Source organism: Merops nubicus, unplaced genomic scaffold, assembly GCF_000691845.1.
Source record: "Merops nubicus isolate BGI_N331 unplaced genomic scaffold, ASM69184v1 scaffold45632, whole genome shotgun sequence".
Taxonomy (NCBI): Eukaryota; Metazoa; Chordata; class Aves; order Coraciiformes; family Meropidae; genus Merops; species Merops nubicus.
The window spans coordinates 1-20,891 of record NW_008595175.1 but is presented as its reverse complement, the minus strand read 5'-3'; the positions used below and the strand labels follow the sequence as shown (position 1 = coordinate 20,891).

Genomic DNA, 20,891 nt, shown 5'->3' with positions numbered 1-20,891 from the left:
CCACCAGGAATTTTGGGAGGTTCTCTTGCTGTGTGCTCAATTCCCTAATAAAAATCATATGAGCAGTCAGGAGAGAGGTCAATTGCTGAAATTCTTTTCCAGAAAACAACAGATGATTCCTAGTCTTTGTGTTTTAGATTAAAATACTGAAGTAAAAGTCTGTTCATTTTTCTCCAGTATGAGTCATTTTTAGATAAAGCTATATTAACAGATCTGTTCAGCTAAGTGTATTATCTGTAGAAAATTGTGGGGCTGTAGTTTCAAAATCAAATTACTTGTAACTGTTTTTATGTAAATAGATGCTTCATATTTCTGCAGAAAATTAATTTGCCTTTTGACTTTAGTATGTTTCTGTTACTGTGTATTACTCTTAATCAGTATATAGAGTAAGAGCAATTGATTTTCGCTGTTCCGCTTCTCTCAGACTGTTCCCAAGTCTCTTTATGGAGCATTAGTGAATTCCACGCAGAGTAATAATTCCATCTTTTTCTTTGAAAACATGTGGCAGGAAAGAAATTTTGAATTAAACCTATTGTTTTCTGATGCCTGATAGCATCATTGGCAAAAAGATGATGTAGGAATAAATAGGTTTTGACTTTTGTTTTTTGATCATGCTTATGTCTTCTTTAAGAAGTTAAGTTACAGTTCAGGTCTTTCACCAAACACAGGCAATAAAATGTTCACTGCCACTGCCAGTACTTGTGAGTGTCAGTGCTTTAGTGATCTTGATTTCTCTGCCATTGCCAGGTAATTTCTACGGTACCCCGAAGCCTCCAGCGGAGCCCAGCCCCTTTCAGCCTGATCCGGTGGATCAAGTTCTTTTTGACAATGAGTTTGACACTGAATCACAGAGGAAAAGAACCACATCAGTCAGCAAAATGCAAAAGATGGAGAGTTCTCTCCCTGAAGAGGAGGAGGAGGAGGAAAAGGAAGCAGTTAATGGCAGCGGAGGGATAGGTTGGTTGACAAGGGGGGAAACTCCCTGAAGCCTTGTATGAATGGGTAACAAGTATACAGAAAACGTTGATGTTTGCTTGAGCTGCTTCCTTAGTTTTGGTAAAGTTTGAAGGTGGTTTTCTATTCAGACTGGTGTTTTTACTCAATTTTGAAATTATCTTTTAAAGAGAAACAGCTGTTCTTCCAGCCAGATGTGCAATTGCATCATAAAATGCACTGCTCAGTAGAGAACATGTAGTGCTGAGTATCGGCCAGCTACATGAGGAGGAAGGAAAAACTTGTTCAAGCTTCAAGTAACAGAATCCTTCACAGAGTATAATTCATACTCTGTACATGCTATTGTTTCATTTTGATGAGATTAGTGAATTTGTATGCAGGGCATTTTAGTGAAGCGACTTGTTTAAGGGACAACACTAGCTCATCCTGTAAAATTTTCAGATTATTTTGGTTAAGGGAACTATCACACAACCTGAAACTGCCCGGAGGGGAGTTTGAAAAGAGAAGTAGAGCAGAGTGTGTTGAAACTGGACCAAGGTCCAGTCAGACATTTCAAAGATAGGCAGAATGCTCTCTCTCTTCTGCTGTCATGGTTACTCATCTCGAGGGGGAAGAACTGATGGTGGAGAGAAACTGTCACATTGCATTTACAGATGATCCTCTCTGTGAGTATTTAAGACCAGACCTGACCTCATCTTGCCAGCTTCAGGGCTGGCAACACCACAGCACAGAGTGGCTGGTGGCCAGGCTGGTGGTTAGGTGAAGGTCGTGGACATTGTTGTGTGATGGAGGATGCTGAGCATAACCTTGGGACTGAAGGGTGGAGGCTTGCTTTTAAAGTGTTCTGCAGGGATTTTTGGGAGTTTATTGTCATTGTGGCTTGCAGGAGGATGGTACTTGTTTCATCGACAAGTTTGAGTCTTCTTTATGTTTAATTCTGGTGCTTTGAGGAATATTAGTAGGATTTGGGGTTTTTTTGGGGTGGTATTACAAACACTGTTCTCTATATGGGAACAGCAACAAAGTGTAGTCAGCTTGGATTTCTGCCAGCATTCATTTTTCAGCATAGGCTCAGACACATAATACAAGGTTAATTCTGTTTGGCAGGGGAAGAGCAGAGTTCAGTGTTTTCATGTCAGCTTTTCAAAGTTCATAGCTGAAAAAAAAAAGTGGAAAAATGCACATCACATACAGGGACGTGTTTGACATCCACTCGTTGCCAGATTAGGAGGGTGGTTCTTTGTGAGAAACAAGATAAACATATGACAAATAGTAACACTTTCCCTGAACAACTGCAGAAAACAAAGAAAAACACTCAGATTCTCCTGACTGGATGAAAACTGTTCCCAGCTACAACCAGACAAGCAGCTCCATGGACTTCAGAAATTACTTGTCAAGGGATGACACCCTGGAACCACTGCCCAAGAACTGGGAGATGGCCTACACTGACACTGGCATGATCTACTTCATCGAGTGAGTAGACCGACACCACGGAGGGGTTGCTGTGCTCTTCAGAGAAGTGCCTGATGCACTGTGGTCTAGGAAGCTGCCTGCTGCTGCTCTCAAACCTCTCCCCTTCTACTCTTACCTCTTCTGTTTCTCTATGAAATTTAATGTATTCACACTGTTTTGTTCCTTACTGATAGTGGTCTGTGCTGCGTGCTTGTACAGCTGCCGTCGCTCAGGAGAGCCTTACGGTCCCATGTGCAAAGTCAGTTTGTTTGTAATACGAGTTTTGTATCTCACAAAATACAGAGCTGTGTGGGTATTGCCAGGTGAGGGCTAGCAACATATAAATCTCCACTATGTCAAATTCCTTTGAAATCCAAGAGTTTGTTTATTCTTTCTTTAGCGCTTGTGTTCCTTGTCTGAGAATGCATGATTAAAAATACAAATAGCATGTGTGCACATGTGAAACAGCCTCATTTATTAATTTCTAAAGAAAATAATAACCTTACTGAGACTTACATGTAAGAACAGGCTAAAAATGTTTTTTCCTTTCAGGTAGAAAAAGCTGATATTCCCACATAAACTCGTGGGGGCAGGGCAGATTGTGCTTACCTCTAATATTTCACATCTGTCCTGGAGAGTCTCCAGCACGCTCCTACGTCTGAGCATCATTGTTGCCTTTTTTTTTAGCATTTTATGATGTGACTGAGGCAAAAATAAAGATTATATTATCTAAAGGCTACCTCTTAGTCGTGGTAGTAAGTATTTAAAGTAAAGTATTTAAAGTTGCCTCAGTCTGAGTGAGTTCTTTTCTTCTAACGGGATGTGTTCTGCTTCACAGTCATAACACCAAGACAACTACGTGGCTTGATCCGCGGCTCTGCAAGAAAGCCAAAGCTCCTGAAGATTGTGAAGATGGAGGTGAGATGGTCAGAATTCATTTGTCACCTGTGACTGATACATGTCTTGAATTTATCATAGCTGGATAAGATCTCTTACTGCTATGGTAGAAGCTTCTTCCTGATACACGTGACTGGAGCAGGCAGGGTGGTGCTGAATGTCCCTAGTTTGGTGGCAGTAGGAGTTTATGTAAGACTGGGAAAGTCCATAGATTATTTTTGCTGGAGTAGTAGAATTTGACTGAATCATGGGTTTATCTGCATTCCTGAAATGAGAATGAGATATTTCATTCCAATAACTATCATTTGTAGGGAGAAAGCTTCATGTATTAGTGATAATCTCACTGGAAGTTGTGCAGGTGCAATATGGCAAGAAGAAAAAGTTCATAAGTTTTAGAATATAGGGTTAATGAAGAAAATACAGCCTAATACCTATTGCTAATGATACCTATTGCATGTGACACAATATAGTATTTGATTGCATAAGTAGGGGGAACAATCTGACTCCCTTCAACTCTTCATTCACACTGTCCTTCAAGACTTACAGGTCATTGCATGATTGGCCTACAGACAATTCCTGTAACCATTTCCTACAGTCATGTGGTTTAGTCAGCTAGAAAAGAGTAACAAATAGCTCTGTCTTCAGCAAATGCCTGACATATTAAAAAAGCTGAGGCAGACTCAGAATAGCCTGTCCCCTTCCTGAATTGCACAGCCTAACCACCATGTATTCACAGGGAAGACAGCTGGAGCAATGGACGCATACTGCTGCTTATTAAACATCTGTGCAGCTCACCACAGGACAAAAAGAGCACTTTAAACAGAGAGATGCAGGATACCCAAATGAACAACATTTAAATGAATAGACCCACTGGGTCTTTTGTCGAACCCTGTGGAGTGATGCTGGTATTAATAATTGGTAACATGCTGTCATGTGCTAGGAAAATTCCTGTTACCATCAAACTTAGGGCAGCTTTCAACAAGATTACATAGCAATTTTATCCTTCAGTTGTCTGGCTACCTGACTGTATCCACTAGAAGAGTAAAGCTGGAATAATTGGACCTCTGTGTTAACCGCTTATCACCTTCAGTCAGTAATGATCTGCTGCTGGGCAACATCTTGCCAGATTCTGAACTTGCCATGAAAAGTAGATGAATGCAACCAGACCTAACCATGTGCTACCTAGTTCAGAGGTGCCTCACTGCATGGTGAATGTCAGGGCAAAGTAGCCAGCCGTGGTGGGGGCTCTTCTCTTACTTCATCACATGTGGCTATTATAGTTTTGACCAAAGGTTTCTTTTGTTGACAGAAAACTGAAACATTGTCAAAATAAAGTGAAATATCTTGATGTTATTGAGAGAATAAGTAAAGGTAACATTATGCCAGGTGATCATAGACAGAAAGTACCAAAGGAATGGAGGGGCATGGTTTTACAGGGGTGGGGTGTGATACAACAAGGCATCTATAGCTCTCTTCTGTGGTGTGCTTGGGGACAGAAGTGGTGCAACCATATTCATATCATATAGCTTAAAAAGTTGACAGCTATCGAATTAATACTTTATAATTAGCTTATTTTTAAATAACTTATTTTTCTTCCCCTTTATAGGTTCTTCCTCTCTAAATAGGTTAGTTTGTACCTTGTCTTTAAGTTTATTATATGTTTAAAGTGGTGTGATTTTGTTGAATACAAGTCTCCTCATCTAGTTAAACAAAAAATGAGAGTCATAGGGATTCAGATTCCTGGAACAGGCTGATACCCTTTCATCAGAAGGACCAGCCTCAAACAAATGAAGAGAAGAGAGAAGCACCTGTACTTTGCTCATATTTTTCATGAGTCTGTAATCTATCCTCTCATCCCTTCATAAGAACTCTGATATTTGCAGATAGCTTTTCACTGTAATTAAGAATTTTGTTTTCTGATTTCAGAACTTCCTTATGGATGGGAAAAAATAGAAGACCCTCAATATGGAACATACTATGTTGAGTAAGTACTAATTATGAATTTGACATAGTGATAAATTGAGCAGAAGATAATGAAGTGCATGATACGCAGCATGCATCGGCTGTAATGCACAGTGGCTGTTAAACGTACCCAGTAGGAACAGTTCTAGGGGCAGGGAAGACACAGTGCACGCTCCTGAAGGGCTGGCACATGGGAAGATCCATGGTGTGACCTTACTGTGGTGTCGTTCTTTTGGGGAGGAAGAGCAAGTGGCAACCAAAGTAATATATTAATGGGAACAAGCTGATGTAGTTTTTTCTTAGCTTTAGCAAAAATGAGGTCACTTGATTTAAGAGTGGCACCTGATAACTGTAAAAGACCAAATATAACTTCTATCTCACGGCTGTCTCCAAAGAGCCAAGTACATAATTACTAAACTGCTGCAAGAGCTCTTCTGATTCGCCTTCAGGTCAGAGTAAATGAAATCTCTCTTTAACCATGGAGAAGAAAATTAGTAAGAGTTGAAAGTGTTGGCATCAGAGAACAAGCTAGCATTTTGTGACTGCAAAGCCAACACAGGTATTTAAATTCTGCTCTGTTTTTTTCCACTCTGCTGTACTGCTCTAGCATCTACTAGGGAAAAGGTGATGTCTGAGTTAGTAAATATTGTAGGTAGATGGAAGCAGAGAAAAAGCAGGTTTTCTCAATTCCAAACTGTTGCAACCTTTTGAAAATTGTCAGAGTGGAATGAAGATATCCTCTCCCTCATAGTTAGAGGTAGTACAATTGTACCGGCTCTTAAAGTACATCGTGTGTCTGAAAGAACAAAAATACTTGGTGTTGGTTGTAATAGTTTATCATTCATTCCTCCAGAGCATGAATTTGAGAGATTAAAAAATAGTATTTGTATCTGTATATTTTATGATTGTCTTTTCTGTGAAATAGGTAGAATGCTTTCTGGTGAAATTCTGATTTACCTTTTGTATGTCTACAGCCATATTAACCAGAAAACTCAGTTCGAAAACCCGGTATTGGAAGCCAAAAGAAAAAAACAGCTAGGACAGACTGATGTTGGTCCTTCAAAATCAGGTATCACTGAATATCGTATTCTTTGTCACTAATATCTTTACCTGCAAGTATGCATAATTAAGTAAGCAGTTTTGGAATTCATCAAAAAATTAGCCTTGTCTTTTTGGTGACCATTGTGGTGTTGCTCTCTCAGATCTGTAAGGGTTTTTTAATTATTTTTTAATATTAAAATCTAACTGAGACCCTAAGACTGCTTTAAAATAATTTTGATTATTCTGGAGATGGTTGTCATAAGGTTGTGGAAGGTTAGAAGAGCCAGCTGGAAATGCAGGTAAAACCACACCTTGAATTGTTATGCTTTTTTATTCCCAGTAAAACTGGGAATTACAAGTGGAGCTTTATTTCCAACTCTGTTGTAAACGGTACTCCAGTGTTGAAAAAACTCTTAACTTTTCTATTCCCTTAACTGTGAAATGAGTGTAACAGTATCTGTTTGCTTTATTCCTTACCAGTGCTGCAGAGGTTAACCAGTGTTAACCAAACAAATCATTAACCTTTATGACACCTTAAAAAACAACCAAAAAACTTGACAAAACTAACCCTGGATTCCTTCCTTCTTGTCTCTTCATTCCATGATTCAAAAGGACCAGAGAAGTCTGTCTTCACTAGAGATCCATCCCAACTTATAGGAGCACTTATTCGGACATCACTGAAAAAAAGTACAATGGGATTTGGCTTTACAATCATTGGAGGGGACAGGCCTGATGAGTTTCTCCAGGTGAAGAATGTGTTAAAGGATGGACCTGCCGCCCAGGATGGGAGAATTGCACCAGGTCAAGTATTGTTTCTCTAAGCTTTCATTTCCTGTGATGCTTTTAGAGCACACAGCTTCTGAGGCACAGGATGCTGTATGACTCCACCCACTGACTCTGAATATGAGCACCTCACTAAATGAAATAGTTTCAGGTTTGTGAAAGATCTGTGCAGAGCAGTGGCTGAAAGGGAAAAGAAGGAATGCTCTAGATACAAATCCACTTTGAGGATGCTTCTGAACACTTCAGTAGTTCTGCGCTAAGACTTTCACCTTTTTGTTTGTTTACAGAATGTTTCTTTGTTCCCTCTCTATACATAAAGTAAAACCAACACGTTTGAGCCATGGTCTGTGTTTTGCTTTGTTGCTGCCAAAATACGTAACAGCGAATATTAAAATTGCAAGAAACCCGTGACAGGAATGAGCAGGCAAAGCTGTATGAGCTGGATAAGTGAGGAGATGAGGGGTGAGGGTACCCCCAGTCCATGAAGAACTGCACACTTTGCCATTGTATTGTATGTTTAATTAGATTGCCTATAAGCTTACTTTATCATACTGTTTACATACTAGAAAAGGCAAAATGCTTCTTTATATATCACAAACTCTCCTGCTTTTCAGATAAGAATAAAAAGAGTTCATGCCTTCCATGATTTAATGCTTTTTACTTATGAAATGAAACAGTCCCTTTTTTGTTGCTGAGCTGTTGTTTGAAATCGTTTGTATGCTGTTCATTTTCCTCCTCTGTAAACTGAAAACGATCCTGCAGCAGTGTGTAGTGGTGCACACAGGTGTGAGTGGAAAGCTGCCTGTCTGCTCCTGTAGTGGCTCTCACAGTAGGAGAGTTACTCTTGTGCTGATGCTCAGGTATGTAGGTGATAAGACTGTTTGCACACTGGGAGTATTGTATTGCACATGCAAAGTTTCATGATGAAAATGATGCAAATTCTGAAATGAGGTTTCAGGATTTGAAGTCAACTTCCACTGCATTTTGCAAACACATGCTCAGCCATGTGTGGCAGCAGCGTAAGCGCGCAGAGCGTGCGTGGGCGCAATCCCAGCTTAAGTTCAGCCAGTCCTAAAATAAACATAGGACCCCTCCCCCCAAAAATCCGATTTATTAATCATTTCTTAAATCTGCTGCAGATTAAACTTTATATATTTAGCACAGTGTTCTGAGATGAAATAGAACAAATGTGAAGAGGAAATCCTGTGTGCTTTTTGGTAACAGATATCCAAGAGGTGACGGCCCAGCCACCATCCCTTACTAGTTCTGAAGGCTGCACAGCGATTTCCTCCAGTTAGGCTTGTTCTCAGCCTCAGAACCACACTGGGCAGGTGGGAGTGGTTGTGGTTGTGGGTTCTTTTTGACACTTTTGAACTTTCTTTTGTAACAGGTGATGTCATTGTAGACATAAATGGAAGCTGTGTTCTTGGCCATACCCATGCAGATGTTGTCCAGATGTTTCAGCTAGTTCCTGTCAATCAGTATGTGAACATGACTTTATGTCGTGGTTATCCTCTTCCTGATGACAGTGAAGACCCTATGGTAGATATAGTGACAGCTACTCCTATTATCAACGGACCGCCTGTGACCAAAGGAGATGTTTGTGTGACCAGCCAAGATTTAATAGCAGGAACAGTTGTGTTGGATCAGAATGGCAAAATGGGCCCTATGTTGGTCAATGGTCGTCTGAATGGCCCTTCCATGGATCCAACTGACCAGAGGATCTCTCTTGCATCTTCAGGAGGCTCTCAGCCAGAGCTGGTCACCATTCCTCTAGTCAAAGGTCCCAAAGGCTTTGGGTTTGCCATTGCAGACAGCCCTACAGGACAGAAGGTGAAAATGATTTTGGACAGCCAGTGGTGCCAAGGCCTTCAGAAAGGGGATGTAATCAAGGAGATTTGCCATCAGAATGTACAGGGCTTGACACATCTGCAGGTGGTGGAAGTACTGAAGCAGTTTCCAGTAGGAGCAGAGGTGCCGCTGCTTATCTTAAGAGGAGGTACATAAGTAAATTCACTGTTGTCGTATATGGTCATACATTTTTTTAAAGTCCCTTTTTAATGTGATGTCTACATTGCATGCAGTCTTGACAGTTAAGTAGCAGCTTATTACGTCTCTGAGCTGTTATGTTCTAAGTTTAATTTATAACCCTCAGTACTTGGGTGAGAACATGTTGCTAGGGGTTTGATTTTTTTCAAAAATTTTATTATGATATGTTTGTGCACTGTGTCTTCCAAGTGTCTGGGGAGTGATAAAGCAGAAATGCAGTCTCCAGCATTAACACGGAGAGTATGATGGGCAGAGTTTTCTGAGGCTCTCCAAATGTATTCCAGTAACTGTAGCTGTAATGGACAGGTGATTACAGGAGATGAGAGGAAGCATCAGCAGTGGGGTGGAGCTGATTACTAGAAATACCACAAAAAGTCTCATTTTTGCATTTGCATACGTTTATACCTCCTCATTGACTGTCAGAGACAGAGCAGAATGTGTCTTCTCCCCACAGGCTGACTCTTGGGTAGTGTGTGTTTGCCAGAAGCTGAATGAATTATGAAGCAACGTATGGGTGCCTAGTGTCACCTTAAGCTTTTATTGTAGCCCTGAGAGTGTCACTTGAAACAGTTATGGGCATTTGCAGAAATCTCTAGGTCTTTTTCTATGTAAATGCCACTATTCCTTAATCAGCTAAGGAAATAATTAGATGTCTTTGGTAGCAAGTGAAATTGCTCTAGACAATTTCACAAAGTCTCTGTATCCCATGACCTGACATGTGATTTTGTTGATCAGTGTCTAGAAAAAAGAGAAGTAGTTGGTTTTCAATGTTGTACAACTCACAATTCTAATTTGAGACTTCTCTGAAGCGATGTTTTTGATCAGCTTGAACATTCACTTTGCCATTTTAAAGATAAGCAAATTAGCAGTTACTGTTTTGAACGCAAGAGGAGCTGATTATATTGCCTTAATGCTGTTCAAACTTTGAGTGACCTAGTACTGAAATTGCTTTCTACGTTGTTTTTCCTTCAGGTCCACCATCACCTACTAAAACTGCCAAAGGGGTGAGTATTAGTGATGTATTTAAATGGGCTTTTGCTGGAGAATATTCAAGGGGTTTGAGTTGAAAAACAGACTGTAAATACAGTCTACTTAATCTGAAAGATTCCTTTGAGTATTTTGTGTTGTTTAATGGAGGGAGGTGATGGATGTCTCTCTTCTTACTAGTGAAGAATCAAGAACGCAGCAGAGATCTTGTGTGACTATAGGTGCAGTGTTGTTGATTTGTCATGATTTTAAGTATGCTTAAGTTCTATCATTATTTCCCTTTTTTGTGCTGTAGTTGAAGTTGCTGTGTGCATGCTTTGACATGCTTTTGTAGTGTCATCCCTTCTGGATTTTAGTCCCTCTGGATTTTTCCCTTGCTGTTTGAGCACTGAAGTCCTATCTCAGGAGTGGGATAATGTGAATACACAAGTTCAGTGTGCTTGAAACAGACTGTGCTGAGCAGGATTTGCAGATTCTGCTCCTTGCCAGTGCAGAGCTGCCCTCACTGAACAGATCTCCATAACTCTGCAGTCTGAAGACACTTGTCAGCGTGGCTCCTGTCACTGCACTCTGTGCTAAAAATACTCGGGCTCGGGGACCGGCGTTCCAGCACACGTGCAGTAGCAACTTCCCATGGAGCACTTGATGCTCAGTGGCATTAAGCAGCATGGCAAAGTGATTCAGTTAAAAAGGGCAAATTCTTGTGTTTGTAAACATATAAGAAGTGTCAAACTGCTAAATCGCTTGGGGGGTTTTCTTCTGCCTTTTGTAAAAGGGCATATCTAAGTCTGTTCTGCTTGTGCTTTTTTTTAACATGTACAGACACATGCAAACTACCATGTTCTAGTTTTCCATTCTGGGTTTCAGCCCAAAATAAGTGTTTAGAGATATTTCAGTGCATAATTGGTTGGAAATTAGGGTGGAAGACCACACGGATGTTTGGTCTCCTTCCTTCATGAAATACTAATAAGACTGTTGCAGCTATCAGATCACTAAAACAAAAACAAAAACAAACCCAAAAAATTAAAAAAAAAAAAAAAACCAAACAAAAAAAACAAACCACAAATACTGAATTACTAATGCCTCACAGCACCCAAGTGTTTAGAGTGCAACCTGATGTTGAGAGCACAGGTACTCAGATTCAGTTATGCTTGTGATTTAACATGGAGTTTGTGGGGTGGCATCTGTTTCAGAAGGACAAGCAGGGCAGTTCAGGGAGTTTGGAAGCTGTCGGTGATTCCATCCCACAGCCAATGCCCTTTCCACCCACTGCTCTACGACCAGGCTCTCCTAAGCTAGACCCTTCAGAGGTCTACCTGAAGTCGAAGAGTATGTATGAGGACAAACGTGAGTATATCAACTTCAGCTTGGAAATATTAGATTATCATTCATTTTTGCTTTGTCATATGTGTAGTTACCAAAGGTAGCTCCTTACATGTTTTGAAATGTTGCTTTGTCTTAGCTCCAAACACACGAGATCTGGATGTTTTCCTACGGAAACAGGAGTCAGGCTTTGGTTTCCGTGTGCTTGGAGGGGATGGACCAGATCAGCCCGTAAGTGAAACCTTTTTCTCTGGGGAGAAGTGATGAGGTTTTTACGGTGTGTCAGGGCTGCTCCTTTAGCTGTCCAGTCAAGAGGAAAAGCTTTTGGAGTAGATACTTGTAGATTGTTTTCTGATGACAGTTAACGAATACAGTTTTTTCCATTCATAGCTGTGATCCAGTGCTAGCCTATTTTTTTTTCTTCCTGAACATGTATTTAAAGAAAAGGAAGAGCAAACGAGAGTTTTACTTCTCTTGCACTTTATAGCATTTGTGCTGTTTTGTTTCCATAACAGCCAGAGCTGTTGGTAAGTGCTGAGCTAATATCATGAACACTGTGTGCAGATGATTGGCCCACTATTGCTTAACCTCCAAAAACTGCCGGCCATAATTAATCTTAATCTTTCATTTAAATTGAATGTTAAGGATAATAAAGTTTTGGGGGAATTTTAATCCTTAAGTATTTGCTGCATGCTTTGAGCCCCCAGGTTGTATCCACTGTGTCAGCTTGTGTGAATTACACTCACTGGCTGTGTTTTTGCTAGAATTGGACACCCAGATCATCTTTAAAAATATCTTCCCAAAAGCCCTCATCTGTCTGGATTCACCTGGATTCCAACCATTACATGTTCTGATGAGGTCATGTTCTGCTGTTCAAACCCCCTGACTCTGCTCTGCTGGTAGATTTACATTGGAGCCATAATTCCGTTGGGAGCAGCAGAAAGAGACGGCCGGCTTCGGGCTGCAGATGAGCTGATGTGCATCGATGGGATCCCTGTTAAGGGGAAGTCTCACAAGCAAGTTCTGGACCTGATGACCAGTGCTGCACGGAACGGTCAGGTGCTGCTCACGGTCCGGAGGAAGATCTTCTTTGGTGGTATGTGTCTGTCTGCCCGGAGGGGGTACTGCAGGACAGACCTGGCTGAAGGAACACTTACATTTTTGTAATCCAACTCGCTAAAGCTGCTCTGAAACTTGTCAATTTTTGCACTAGAGCAAAGCAGCCTGCAACACAGGAGGGTCAGCTGTAATTCAGAGTAAGTGGAGAAGAGCAGAGTTCAGTAAGCTGATGCTTTGGTGCTTGCTAGTTTGCACAGATAGGGTTCTGAATATTATGATGGCAGTGGTGTTTTCTTCAAACCTTTTTGCAGATATTAATTAGAACAGCTACTAATGTTATGCAAATTGAGTAATAGCCCAGACACTTTTCTGTACAACATGCTGTATTCTTACGTCTTTTGACATCTACCTGTAGCAACAATAAGAGCATTCAAACAAGAATTGATTCAGGGCAGCACCTTGTGATTCTGCAGTTTGAGATCAGTGTCTAGGCACTCATTGTGCTTGACTCAGTGATGCTGATCATGTCAGTGTCAGAGCTGGGATGGGGTTCAAGGGATCTGATAACAGTCCCCTGTCCCAGTTAGCAACCAGTATTGCTTTTCCATTGCACTGCTCAGCCATTAATTCTGAGTATATACAAGTAAAAGGAAAAAGTATTTTTAAGATCAATTCTTAATTTCTTTAAGATGCCTTCTGATTGATAGACTACTTTGGGACCAAAATTTTATACATTTCCTAAAACAAAGTCTGGCTTCAGTCTTCAAATGCCATTTTCAAAAATGTTTCCATGGTTCTAAGTAAACAGTTGTTCCTCACTTAAGACAGCCATAGTTGCAGTTTGTAGCTGGATAACTGCTGTAGATCTTGTACTTGTAGCATTCAGAAAAGCCACAATGGTTTTTTTACTATAAAAAGGCATCAGATGACTCTGACAGAGTCTCCGTACACAGTGCTGGGTCCGCTGGGCTGTGTGCAGACAGCATGTAGCAGGATTTCTTTGCACAACTGTGCACACCTGGGGAGGACTCTGAGCCTTTGAATGCTTTATCCTGCATTCACTTTCTGTCTGATCCAAACTGTATTGTTAATAAGCTCATCCCTTACTTTCCGAGGCCCCTTACTTTCCTCATGTTGGCACTGATAGGGAGATGTACAGTTCTGTAGTTGCTTGGTGAAACAGCAGTATCATTTTTTCCTTATTTGTTGTTTGTCTGTTACCTGCAAGGGGAAAAGCAATCAGAGGAGGAGGAGTTGCAGCCTGTCTTGACACAAAACGGCTCTCCCCGACTGAATCGGGTAGAGTTTGCAAACCAGCAGTCCCCAGAGGTCTATGATGTCCGTCTGCAGCGGAAGGAGAACGAAGGATTTGGCTTTGTCATCCTCACCTCGAAGAACAAACCTCCCCCAGGTGGTAAGTGCTGTGTCCTGGCAGCGTGGTCCCTGCCAGCCTCGCTGTGTGGAGCTGGTGCCAGAGCTGCCGCCGCGTTGGCAGGGCCGTGCCTCTTCAGGGCCTCCTCTGCCCTTGATGTGCTGGTGTTACCTGCACCACTCTGCGCAGATACAGTTGTCTCACACTGATTCACAGCCCAAACAGCGGAGGCGTGGTCTGTCATCCTTCATGTTTATGCTCTTTTTCACCCAGCCATGACATAAAGAGGGAGCAGGGGGAAAGTGTGTCACACACAAGCAAACCGTACACAGGAGTGTGCACTCGCACGGGGCAGTCTTCAGGACATGCAGGGGTCAGGCTGTGGTGGTGATATAGATTCTCATACTGCACTAATTCATAGGCATTTTAATGGACGTGTAGTTTCAACCTCAGCTTTGCATTGCTTAATCAGGTAGTATTTCTTCTCTGGGGATCTGAGAAAATAGAGACTGCAGTACTTGGAGAAAAGAGTGAAGTTGTTACTGTCAGACAGAGAGGGTGTTTGTCTAGAACGATCATCAAAATGAAGTAGTTTGCTCTGGTGTTACAGTTCTGATATATGGACATGGCCTCAGGCGTAGCTGTAGAGATTAAACATCAAAATAACCAAGTTCAAAAGTAAAATATAAAAAGAAACAGTGTGAGCAGAACTGAAAGGGAGAAGCTGCTTATAGGAAGCTGTGGAGTCCGGCTCAGGTAATGGAAAGATCCCTGACCCCTGCACAGGAGCAGGTCTGCTCAGGGTCATCAGGCGCCTTTGTGTTCCTTGTGCTCACCCAGCACTGCCAGGGAGAGACTACTGAATGTTTTTTTGCATGAGGTGGTGAGTAGGATCATCGTTCTGAGTTTCGTTCCCTTTGGCCATCAGGTTTGCATTATCTGTGGCAGCCCTTGAAACGCAAGCCAGCTCAGTGTGTTCACCCACAAACAAACTCAATTCACTGACGTTAAGATGACACTAACTCCTGAAATCCTTGCTTGGTTCCTTTAGTTCCTTAGTGTAAATCACCCTTCTGAAACCTCAGCTGGTTCCAGACAGACATAATGATGGCTTGAAAGTGTGTCTCTCTTTACTGCACCTCAGACACTTCTGTTTTTCCACTTCATTTTACTGCACAATAAAAAAACAGCAGGAGCACAGAAAAAAAAACCTTGTTTCTCAATAACATTGTGCTGAATTCATATCCTTAGCTGGTGATGCAGCCTTGGCTCAGATGGTGCCTTTTCAGGAACGCTGACGCCGGCTGCCCGGGGAGCGCTGGGGAGCTCAGCGCGGCAGCAGGACGAGGGGTGGTGCTCCCCTGTCTGGTCAGGCAGATGCTAAGGAAAAATATTATAAACGGAACTATTCTATAATATAATTGTATTCTGTTATAATGTAACTATTACAGATAACAGCTTTATCTGAGGATCTGCTGCAAACCCCTGTTTATCTGATATTAGACTGAAAGTAGAAGACAACTGAAAGCAATTCCAGGGCTGGAAACATTAGCCCTGTGGTCAAGGCTGTTTCTGACACACAAGAAAAAAGAGACTCTGGTGCATCCACAGTTTAGACAAAGCTCCTGTGTTCTTCTAAAGCCGGGATATTTTAAAACAAGTAATCAGCAATTGAGTCTGCAACCCTACAGTGCTTCACTCTTCACAGTTGGCTCTTAGGTTTATATAATACTTAAAAAAACCCAGTCTACTAAGGGAAGTGTAATTAAAATTTGAACTCATGGTAAATGCTAGAAGGCATCAGTGTCTGTTCTTTTGCAGTAACTTCTGCATGTGCTAGCTCATTAAAACAATCCTTGATGGCTTTTTAATATTGGGTGGCTGATGACACTGTGAAAGTGTTTCAGATTTATGTCATGGTTTTGAAACGCCAGCTGATAATCCTGACAGGCACGTAGTGTTCCCTACCCCTCCAATCCCTCAGAGAAAAGCATGTTTGGGAGAGCAGCAACTACAGAGAACAGTTATCCATCAAACCTACTTCAGGCTTTGGAGATGTAAACAGGCTTCTACCTGAAGTACCATTTATGAAGCATGTGGAGGTCAGTCTGGAGAGGTGTTTGGAAATGAGTTACAAAGGAGCGGTGCAGCGGTTCCTGTGCAGAGGAGCCCTGAGGAGGGATTTGGGAAGGACAGGAGCCAATTTTCTATGCTTTCAGGCATCCAGCTGAGTGAAAGGCTGGTTTAGACGCATGGGAACGCACGCTGACTGATGTGCTTGGATGTAACACGAATCTGCTCTGTCGGGACCACGTCAGCACGCAGGCAGCTCAGCGAGCCGCTCTCGCCCCAGGTTTTGGTAGGCTCCTCCCGTTGCAGTGGCATCTCCCTGGCTGTGGAGTGCCATCTGCAGTGCTGACGTTCGGGTCAGAAAGCCACAGAACGAGATCTCTCCCTGAGCAGCAGCCCAGCTCGTGGTGGGAGGTGCAGGAGCCGTGGGGCCGTGGCACTGCTGTCCCGTGGGAGAGGCGCCGGGCTGGAATGGAGCATCCCTCCCTCCCTGGGACTTGTTCATTCTGCTCCTTCCTGCATTGGTGTCTGCCTCCAGGAAAGTAACTAAAAGCGATCTTTTTCCCTCCTACTTCTTGTAAAATTCTCTTTTCCCTATTCTCTCTTTCCTGGCCCTGTTGCTTTGGCCTCCAGAGGGGTCTGTGTACAGACCAGTGTCACTGTGGAGTGGAATGGGGAAACCAAGCCAGGAGAGCAAGCTGAAATTAAAATGATTATTAGAGGTGCAGGTTAATCTTGGAGAGCAGGAGTAGGGAAGGGGTCTGTGCTGAGTGATTTCACCTTGCTGTGCTGCTGGGGTGTGCTGAGTGCTGCTGCCAAGGTGCTCACCACGTTACTGAGTCAGGCTCCAGCAGCAGAGGATTGATTTCCTTTTGAAGTGTATTCAAGGCTTAATTTTTGGTTGCAAGGAGGAAGAGTTAACTCGTGCATCCAGATTTGTGTGACTGTGTTAAACTGGTTGTCCATAACTGTCTCTTGAGTTCACACAGTGCTCCAGGGCTGTTTGTGAAGTGGAAAACCATACAAGTGGCAAAACTGCTTCAAAGTGCTTCTGGGACACAGGGTCCTACCTGTCCCTTTGTAGGTGTGACCCGTTGCCTTCCAGTGTTTTCCATTGGGCACGAGGCCCTGTGTGTGACAAGGCTGTGCTGTCAAGGGTTTATGTTTCCATTCACTCTATCAAATGAATTATTCTTCACTATTTGCAGGTTTTTCTTGTCCTAGTAGTGCTGCCCTTTCAAGCAAGTGGGGTCTCTAGGATGACTGTGGCAACTCTGGGTCTGGGTGATGCTTATCTGATGTGAATACTAATTGTGTTATGCCTGTCCTTGATCTCCTAGTGATTCCTCACAAGATTGGGCGAGTTATAGATGGGAGCCCAGCTGACCAGTGCGGGAAGCTGAAAGTGGGAGACCGCATCTCGGCAGTGAACGGGCAATCCATCATTGAGCTCTCACACGACAGCATAGTGCAGCTGATCAAGGATGCAGGCAACGTGGTCACTCTGACTGTCGTGGCTGAGGAAGGTAAGGAGGGTGCATGGGCCCAGGGGGTGGAGGAGCCCTACCACACTGCCAGAGTCTGATACTTGTAACTTCTAAAGTTAATTCATTTGAAGTGGAGTATTTTAAGATGTTTGGAAACCAAAGAAAAGAGAGTGAAGCTCATCCATTTGCTCTGGAAGAGATGAAGGCAGATGAGGCAGAGACAGACAGCTGCCAAGGTGGCTTATTTTTCACTGAAAAATAAGATACAAGTGTTAATGAGATGGTGCAGGGTAGGAGAAATTATTATGGTTTCTTACATGAGAGAGAGAGAGAATGAGACTGCTGCTGACATGGAAACATGTCCTATCCAGACCTTGTGTTCTTCAGGCAAAGAGATCTTTCCTGGGGGAGAAGAATCTTCTTGCCCCTGGGCAGTGCCCATCTCTTGCTGCTGCGGCCGCCAGCAGCAGCTTTGTCCCAGGTGCTCCCGGCATGCTCGAGCGGCGGCGCCAGGCAGAGCTGCAGGGACACTGCTCACCAGAGCCTCTCCATTTAGGCACTCCTGAGCCTTTCCTGGCGTGTTAAAACACACAGATTGCCTAATGCTGCTTCCCTGGGACAGAGCAGGAACACCCTGTGGTTCTGCCTGCCAAAGGCACCTTTGGGAAGTGGTGACATCTCACTGTGACAGCCTCGGTCGGGGATTTCCTGCAGAGCCTCCCAGGCTGCTGGGAAGTCCTGCCCACGCAGCCGCCCTGCCAGCTGAGCAGCAGAGAGAGGCTGTGTGGCTGCACAGCCCCGTCTTTGGAGACTGTAGCTGTCGAGAGAGCTCCCAGGCAACACTGCATTCCATACAGTATTGCTTCTGCACAAACGGTTCACTATAAATATGTAAAGTCCAGTCGTTTAAGAGAAGAGCTGTTTTCCAGCCATGCTTACCACTGCATTTTTCTGGATTGCTGCTTGTGGTTTTAATTAAACTCGCTATCATTATTTTGCCAGAAAACTGGCTTTCTTCACCTTGTAAATAATAAATACCTAAAGCCAGAATGTGAATAAATCCAACAGATGATTCTCTAATTTCACATTCATTGCAAATATTTAACATGCTATCTCAGCCTGTAATACAGAATTTCAAATACTAAATTTTCCTTTTACTTGAAACAGAGACTCCTATAAATTGTTATTTTTCTATTAAGATTTTTGTTTTTATCAAATCTAATTCGTTCCAGTTTGAAGGGACATACCTCAAAGCAGTTGCCCAGAGCAATGTTTGGGGCTCTTAATCGGCTTTGTTTTCAGAATAACCTTTTTGAATATAACAGTTTTGTCCCTTATTTATGCATGGCCTTAACTTGGATACTGTGTAGGAGCTTTTCCCACTTCCTCAGAGATTTGGAGCCAAATTGTACAATAAAACAAGAAGCTGAGGAGAATCAACAATGAGAGGAAAAAAGTTAGTGGCATAAAACTAGACTGAAGAGACCAGTCAGAAAATTGTGTGGCCTAGAGGAGCTGGAGTTGGCGTGTTTCAGGTATAAACAATTTTGTGACAGCGAAGGAGAGCGAAGCAGAACTTGTTCCAACAAAATGGAAATATATCACAACTTTAAAAATCTCCTTGGTTTAGATAGAGACATACAGTTTAGCTCACAGTGTAACCCTCTGTGCAGCAGAGTCCCGTAGGAAGCCAGTGTGGAGGTGAATTAGCCACAGGGCTTCGGGCGTTTGCCCAGCTGGGTTGCAGGGAGAGAGCTGAGCTTCACGGAGATGGTTCCCACCGAGGAAGAGGCAGGATGCTGCTCTAGAGATAAGAATGCCCCTATTGGCAGAGGCTCTTTGGCATCACAAAGCAGAAAGCCTCACAGAGTTTGCTCTCCCCCAGTGCATCACCTTCAGCGCTGTGCTCTGAGACTGGCGAGGAGAACCTGTGCCCTCCCCGCTCCTCCTGCCGCTCACACGCGTGATCTTCACGTGTCATACGAATAAATGAATCCCCCTTCCCGTGCCAGAAGATGTTCTTTAGCATTTTTCACAAAAGCAGCAGCCTGTCAGCTTTTGTCATGTATGAGCTGGAAGCAGAAGGGAGCAGGCTGAAAGAGGACTGGAGAATTTGTACAAACAGATGGCATTTTTCTTGCCTGTGCTTCTAAATTAAAACTTGAGTATAAACCAGGAGTAAAAGTTGACATTTTGTCTCTAGAGAAAAACTTCTTTAAGGTGCATCATAGCAGTAGCACCAGGCAGTCCTGAGAAGGGCTCGGGAGGTCTCACTTACCTGAGAAATTCAGTCCAGTCATACGTATTGTTTTCCTTCCCTTAAGATGCTTGAGCATTTTGTATGTTTTACTGAGGTTTGTTTGTTCTCTGCTGAGAAATGCAGTAATGCAATGCACCTAACAGAGGACTGGAGCATCTCCAGTTTGGGTGCTTGGGTTATTTTTTTTAACCCTTATAAGGAGAAGGAGTTCCTTAGTTTATAATTTAGCACAGAAGTTGATCTTGGGCCACTACTTGCCATTTCAGTCTCTACCTAAGAGGCAGCTTTTTGCATAGGCTGTGGTTCATCACTCTTAAGTGACAGAGACATTCTGTGTCCTGAAACATGTACTTTTCATATGTGCACTGGGTTTATTTTAAAATGTATGATCACTGGTTTTTTTGTGAAAGGGAAAATAATCTTAAACTATTTTAAAATATTTTAGTAAAATGCCATTATACTTCAATTTCTATTTAGTCTTTGAGAGAGGGCAAAAGACTTTAAAATTCCCTTTGCTAACCTGTCAGAGAACTAGTCCTTCCAGTGTGGCTGTAGGACAAGTCAAGTCCATAACCTTCATAACTTTCCACTGCGCCTTGAACAAGTTGACAGTTTCCCTCCATTGCTGGGTCTTTACCTCTGGGACCTCACTGCCCCTGCATATCCTCATCCCCTTATCCTTAAAGAGGGTTATGTTCTCAAATGTACATGATTCTTCATCTCTTAAAAAATTTATGATCTTGAATATCCAAACCAGGTTCATCAATCTGACTATCCCTAATCCTTTCTGGTCTTTATCAGCTTGCAGTCTAAAACCCTTCTTTCATGTCTGCTTCAGTTAAAATTTGGTGGTTTTCTGGGGAAAAGACGTGTAGGTAAGAATAAAATTCCCAGGAGCTTATTCCATGAAAGCAGTGAACTGCACTTGGGTTCCTGGTTTATGGTGTTAGGCCTCGGAAAATCCTCTCCACCCTGTGACTGTGGTGGGCAGGAGCAGCAGCCACAGTGCTGATGAGTGTGCCTGGCTTTATATTTGGGAAGTTCTCTCTGACTGTCAGTTTTGTCTCAATTTATTAGACCACCGAGGTCCTCCGTCGGGGACGAACTCCGCCCGGCAGAGTCCGGCTCCGCAGCACCGGCCGCTGGGGTCGGCACCGATCCCCCCGCCCGGCACCGACAGGTACCGAGCGGCTGG

At 42.9% G+C, this 20,891-nt stretch overlaps 1 protein-coding gene across 1 annotated transcript in view; it reads left to right on the top strand.

Annotated features, from left to right (window-relative positions):
- Positions 1–20,876, top strand: part of MAGI3 (membrane associated guanylate kinase, WW and PDZ domain containing 3) — a gene marked incomplete at both ends in the record, with an annotated part of 23,591 nt that extends 2,715 nt beyond the window's left edge. Inside the window, 14 exons of the mRNA XM_008935965.1 lie at positions 748–957; positions 2,253–2,427; positions 3,245–3,324; positions 5,230–5,287; positions 6,240–6,334; positions 6,919–7,107; positions 8,480–9,088; positions 10,111–10,142; positions 11,319–11,472; positions 11,588–11,679; positions 12,352–12,544; positions 13,736–13,921; positions 17,290–17,475; positions 20,774–20,876. Of these exons, the coding sequence (XP_008934213.1) occupies positions 748–957; positions 2,253–2,427; positions 3,245–3,324; positions 5,230–5,287; positions 6,240–6,334; positions 6,919–7,107; positions 8,480–9,088; positions 10,111–10,142; positions 11,319–11,472; positions 11,588–11,679; positions 12,352–12,544; positions 13,736–13,921; positions 17,290–17,475; positions 20,774–20,876 (2,362 nt within the window). The remainder of the gene's footprint in view (positions 1–747; positions 958–2,252; positions 2,428–3,244; positions 3,325–5,229; positions 5,288–6,239; positions 6,335–6,918; positions 7,108–8,479; positions 9,089–10,110; positions 10,143–11,318; positions 11,473–11,587; positions 11,680–12,351; positions 12,545–13,735; positions 13,922–17,289; positions 17,476–20,773) is intronic.
- Between the last annotated feature and the right edge of the window lie 15 nt (positions 20,877–20,891).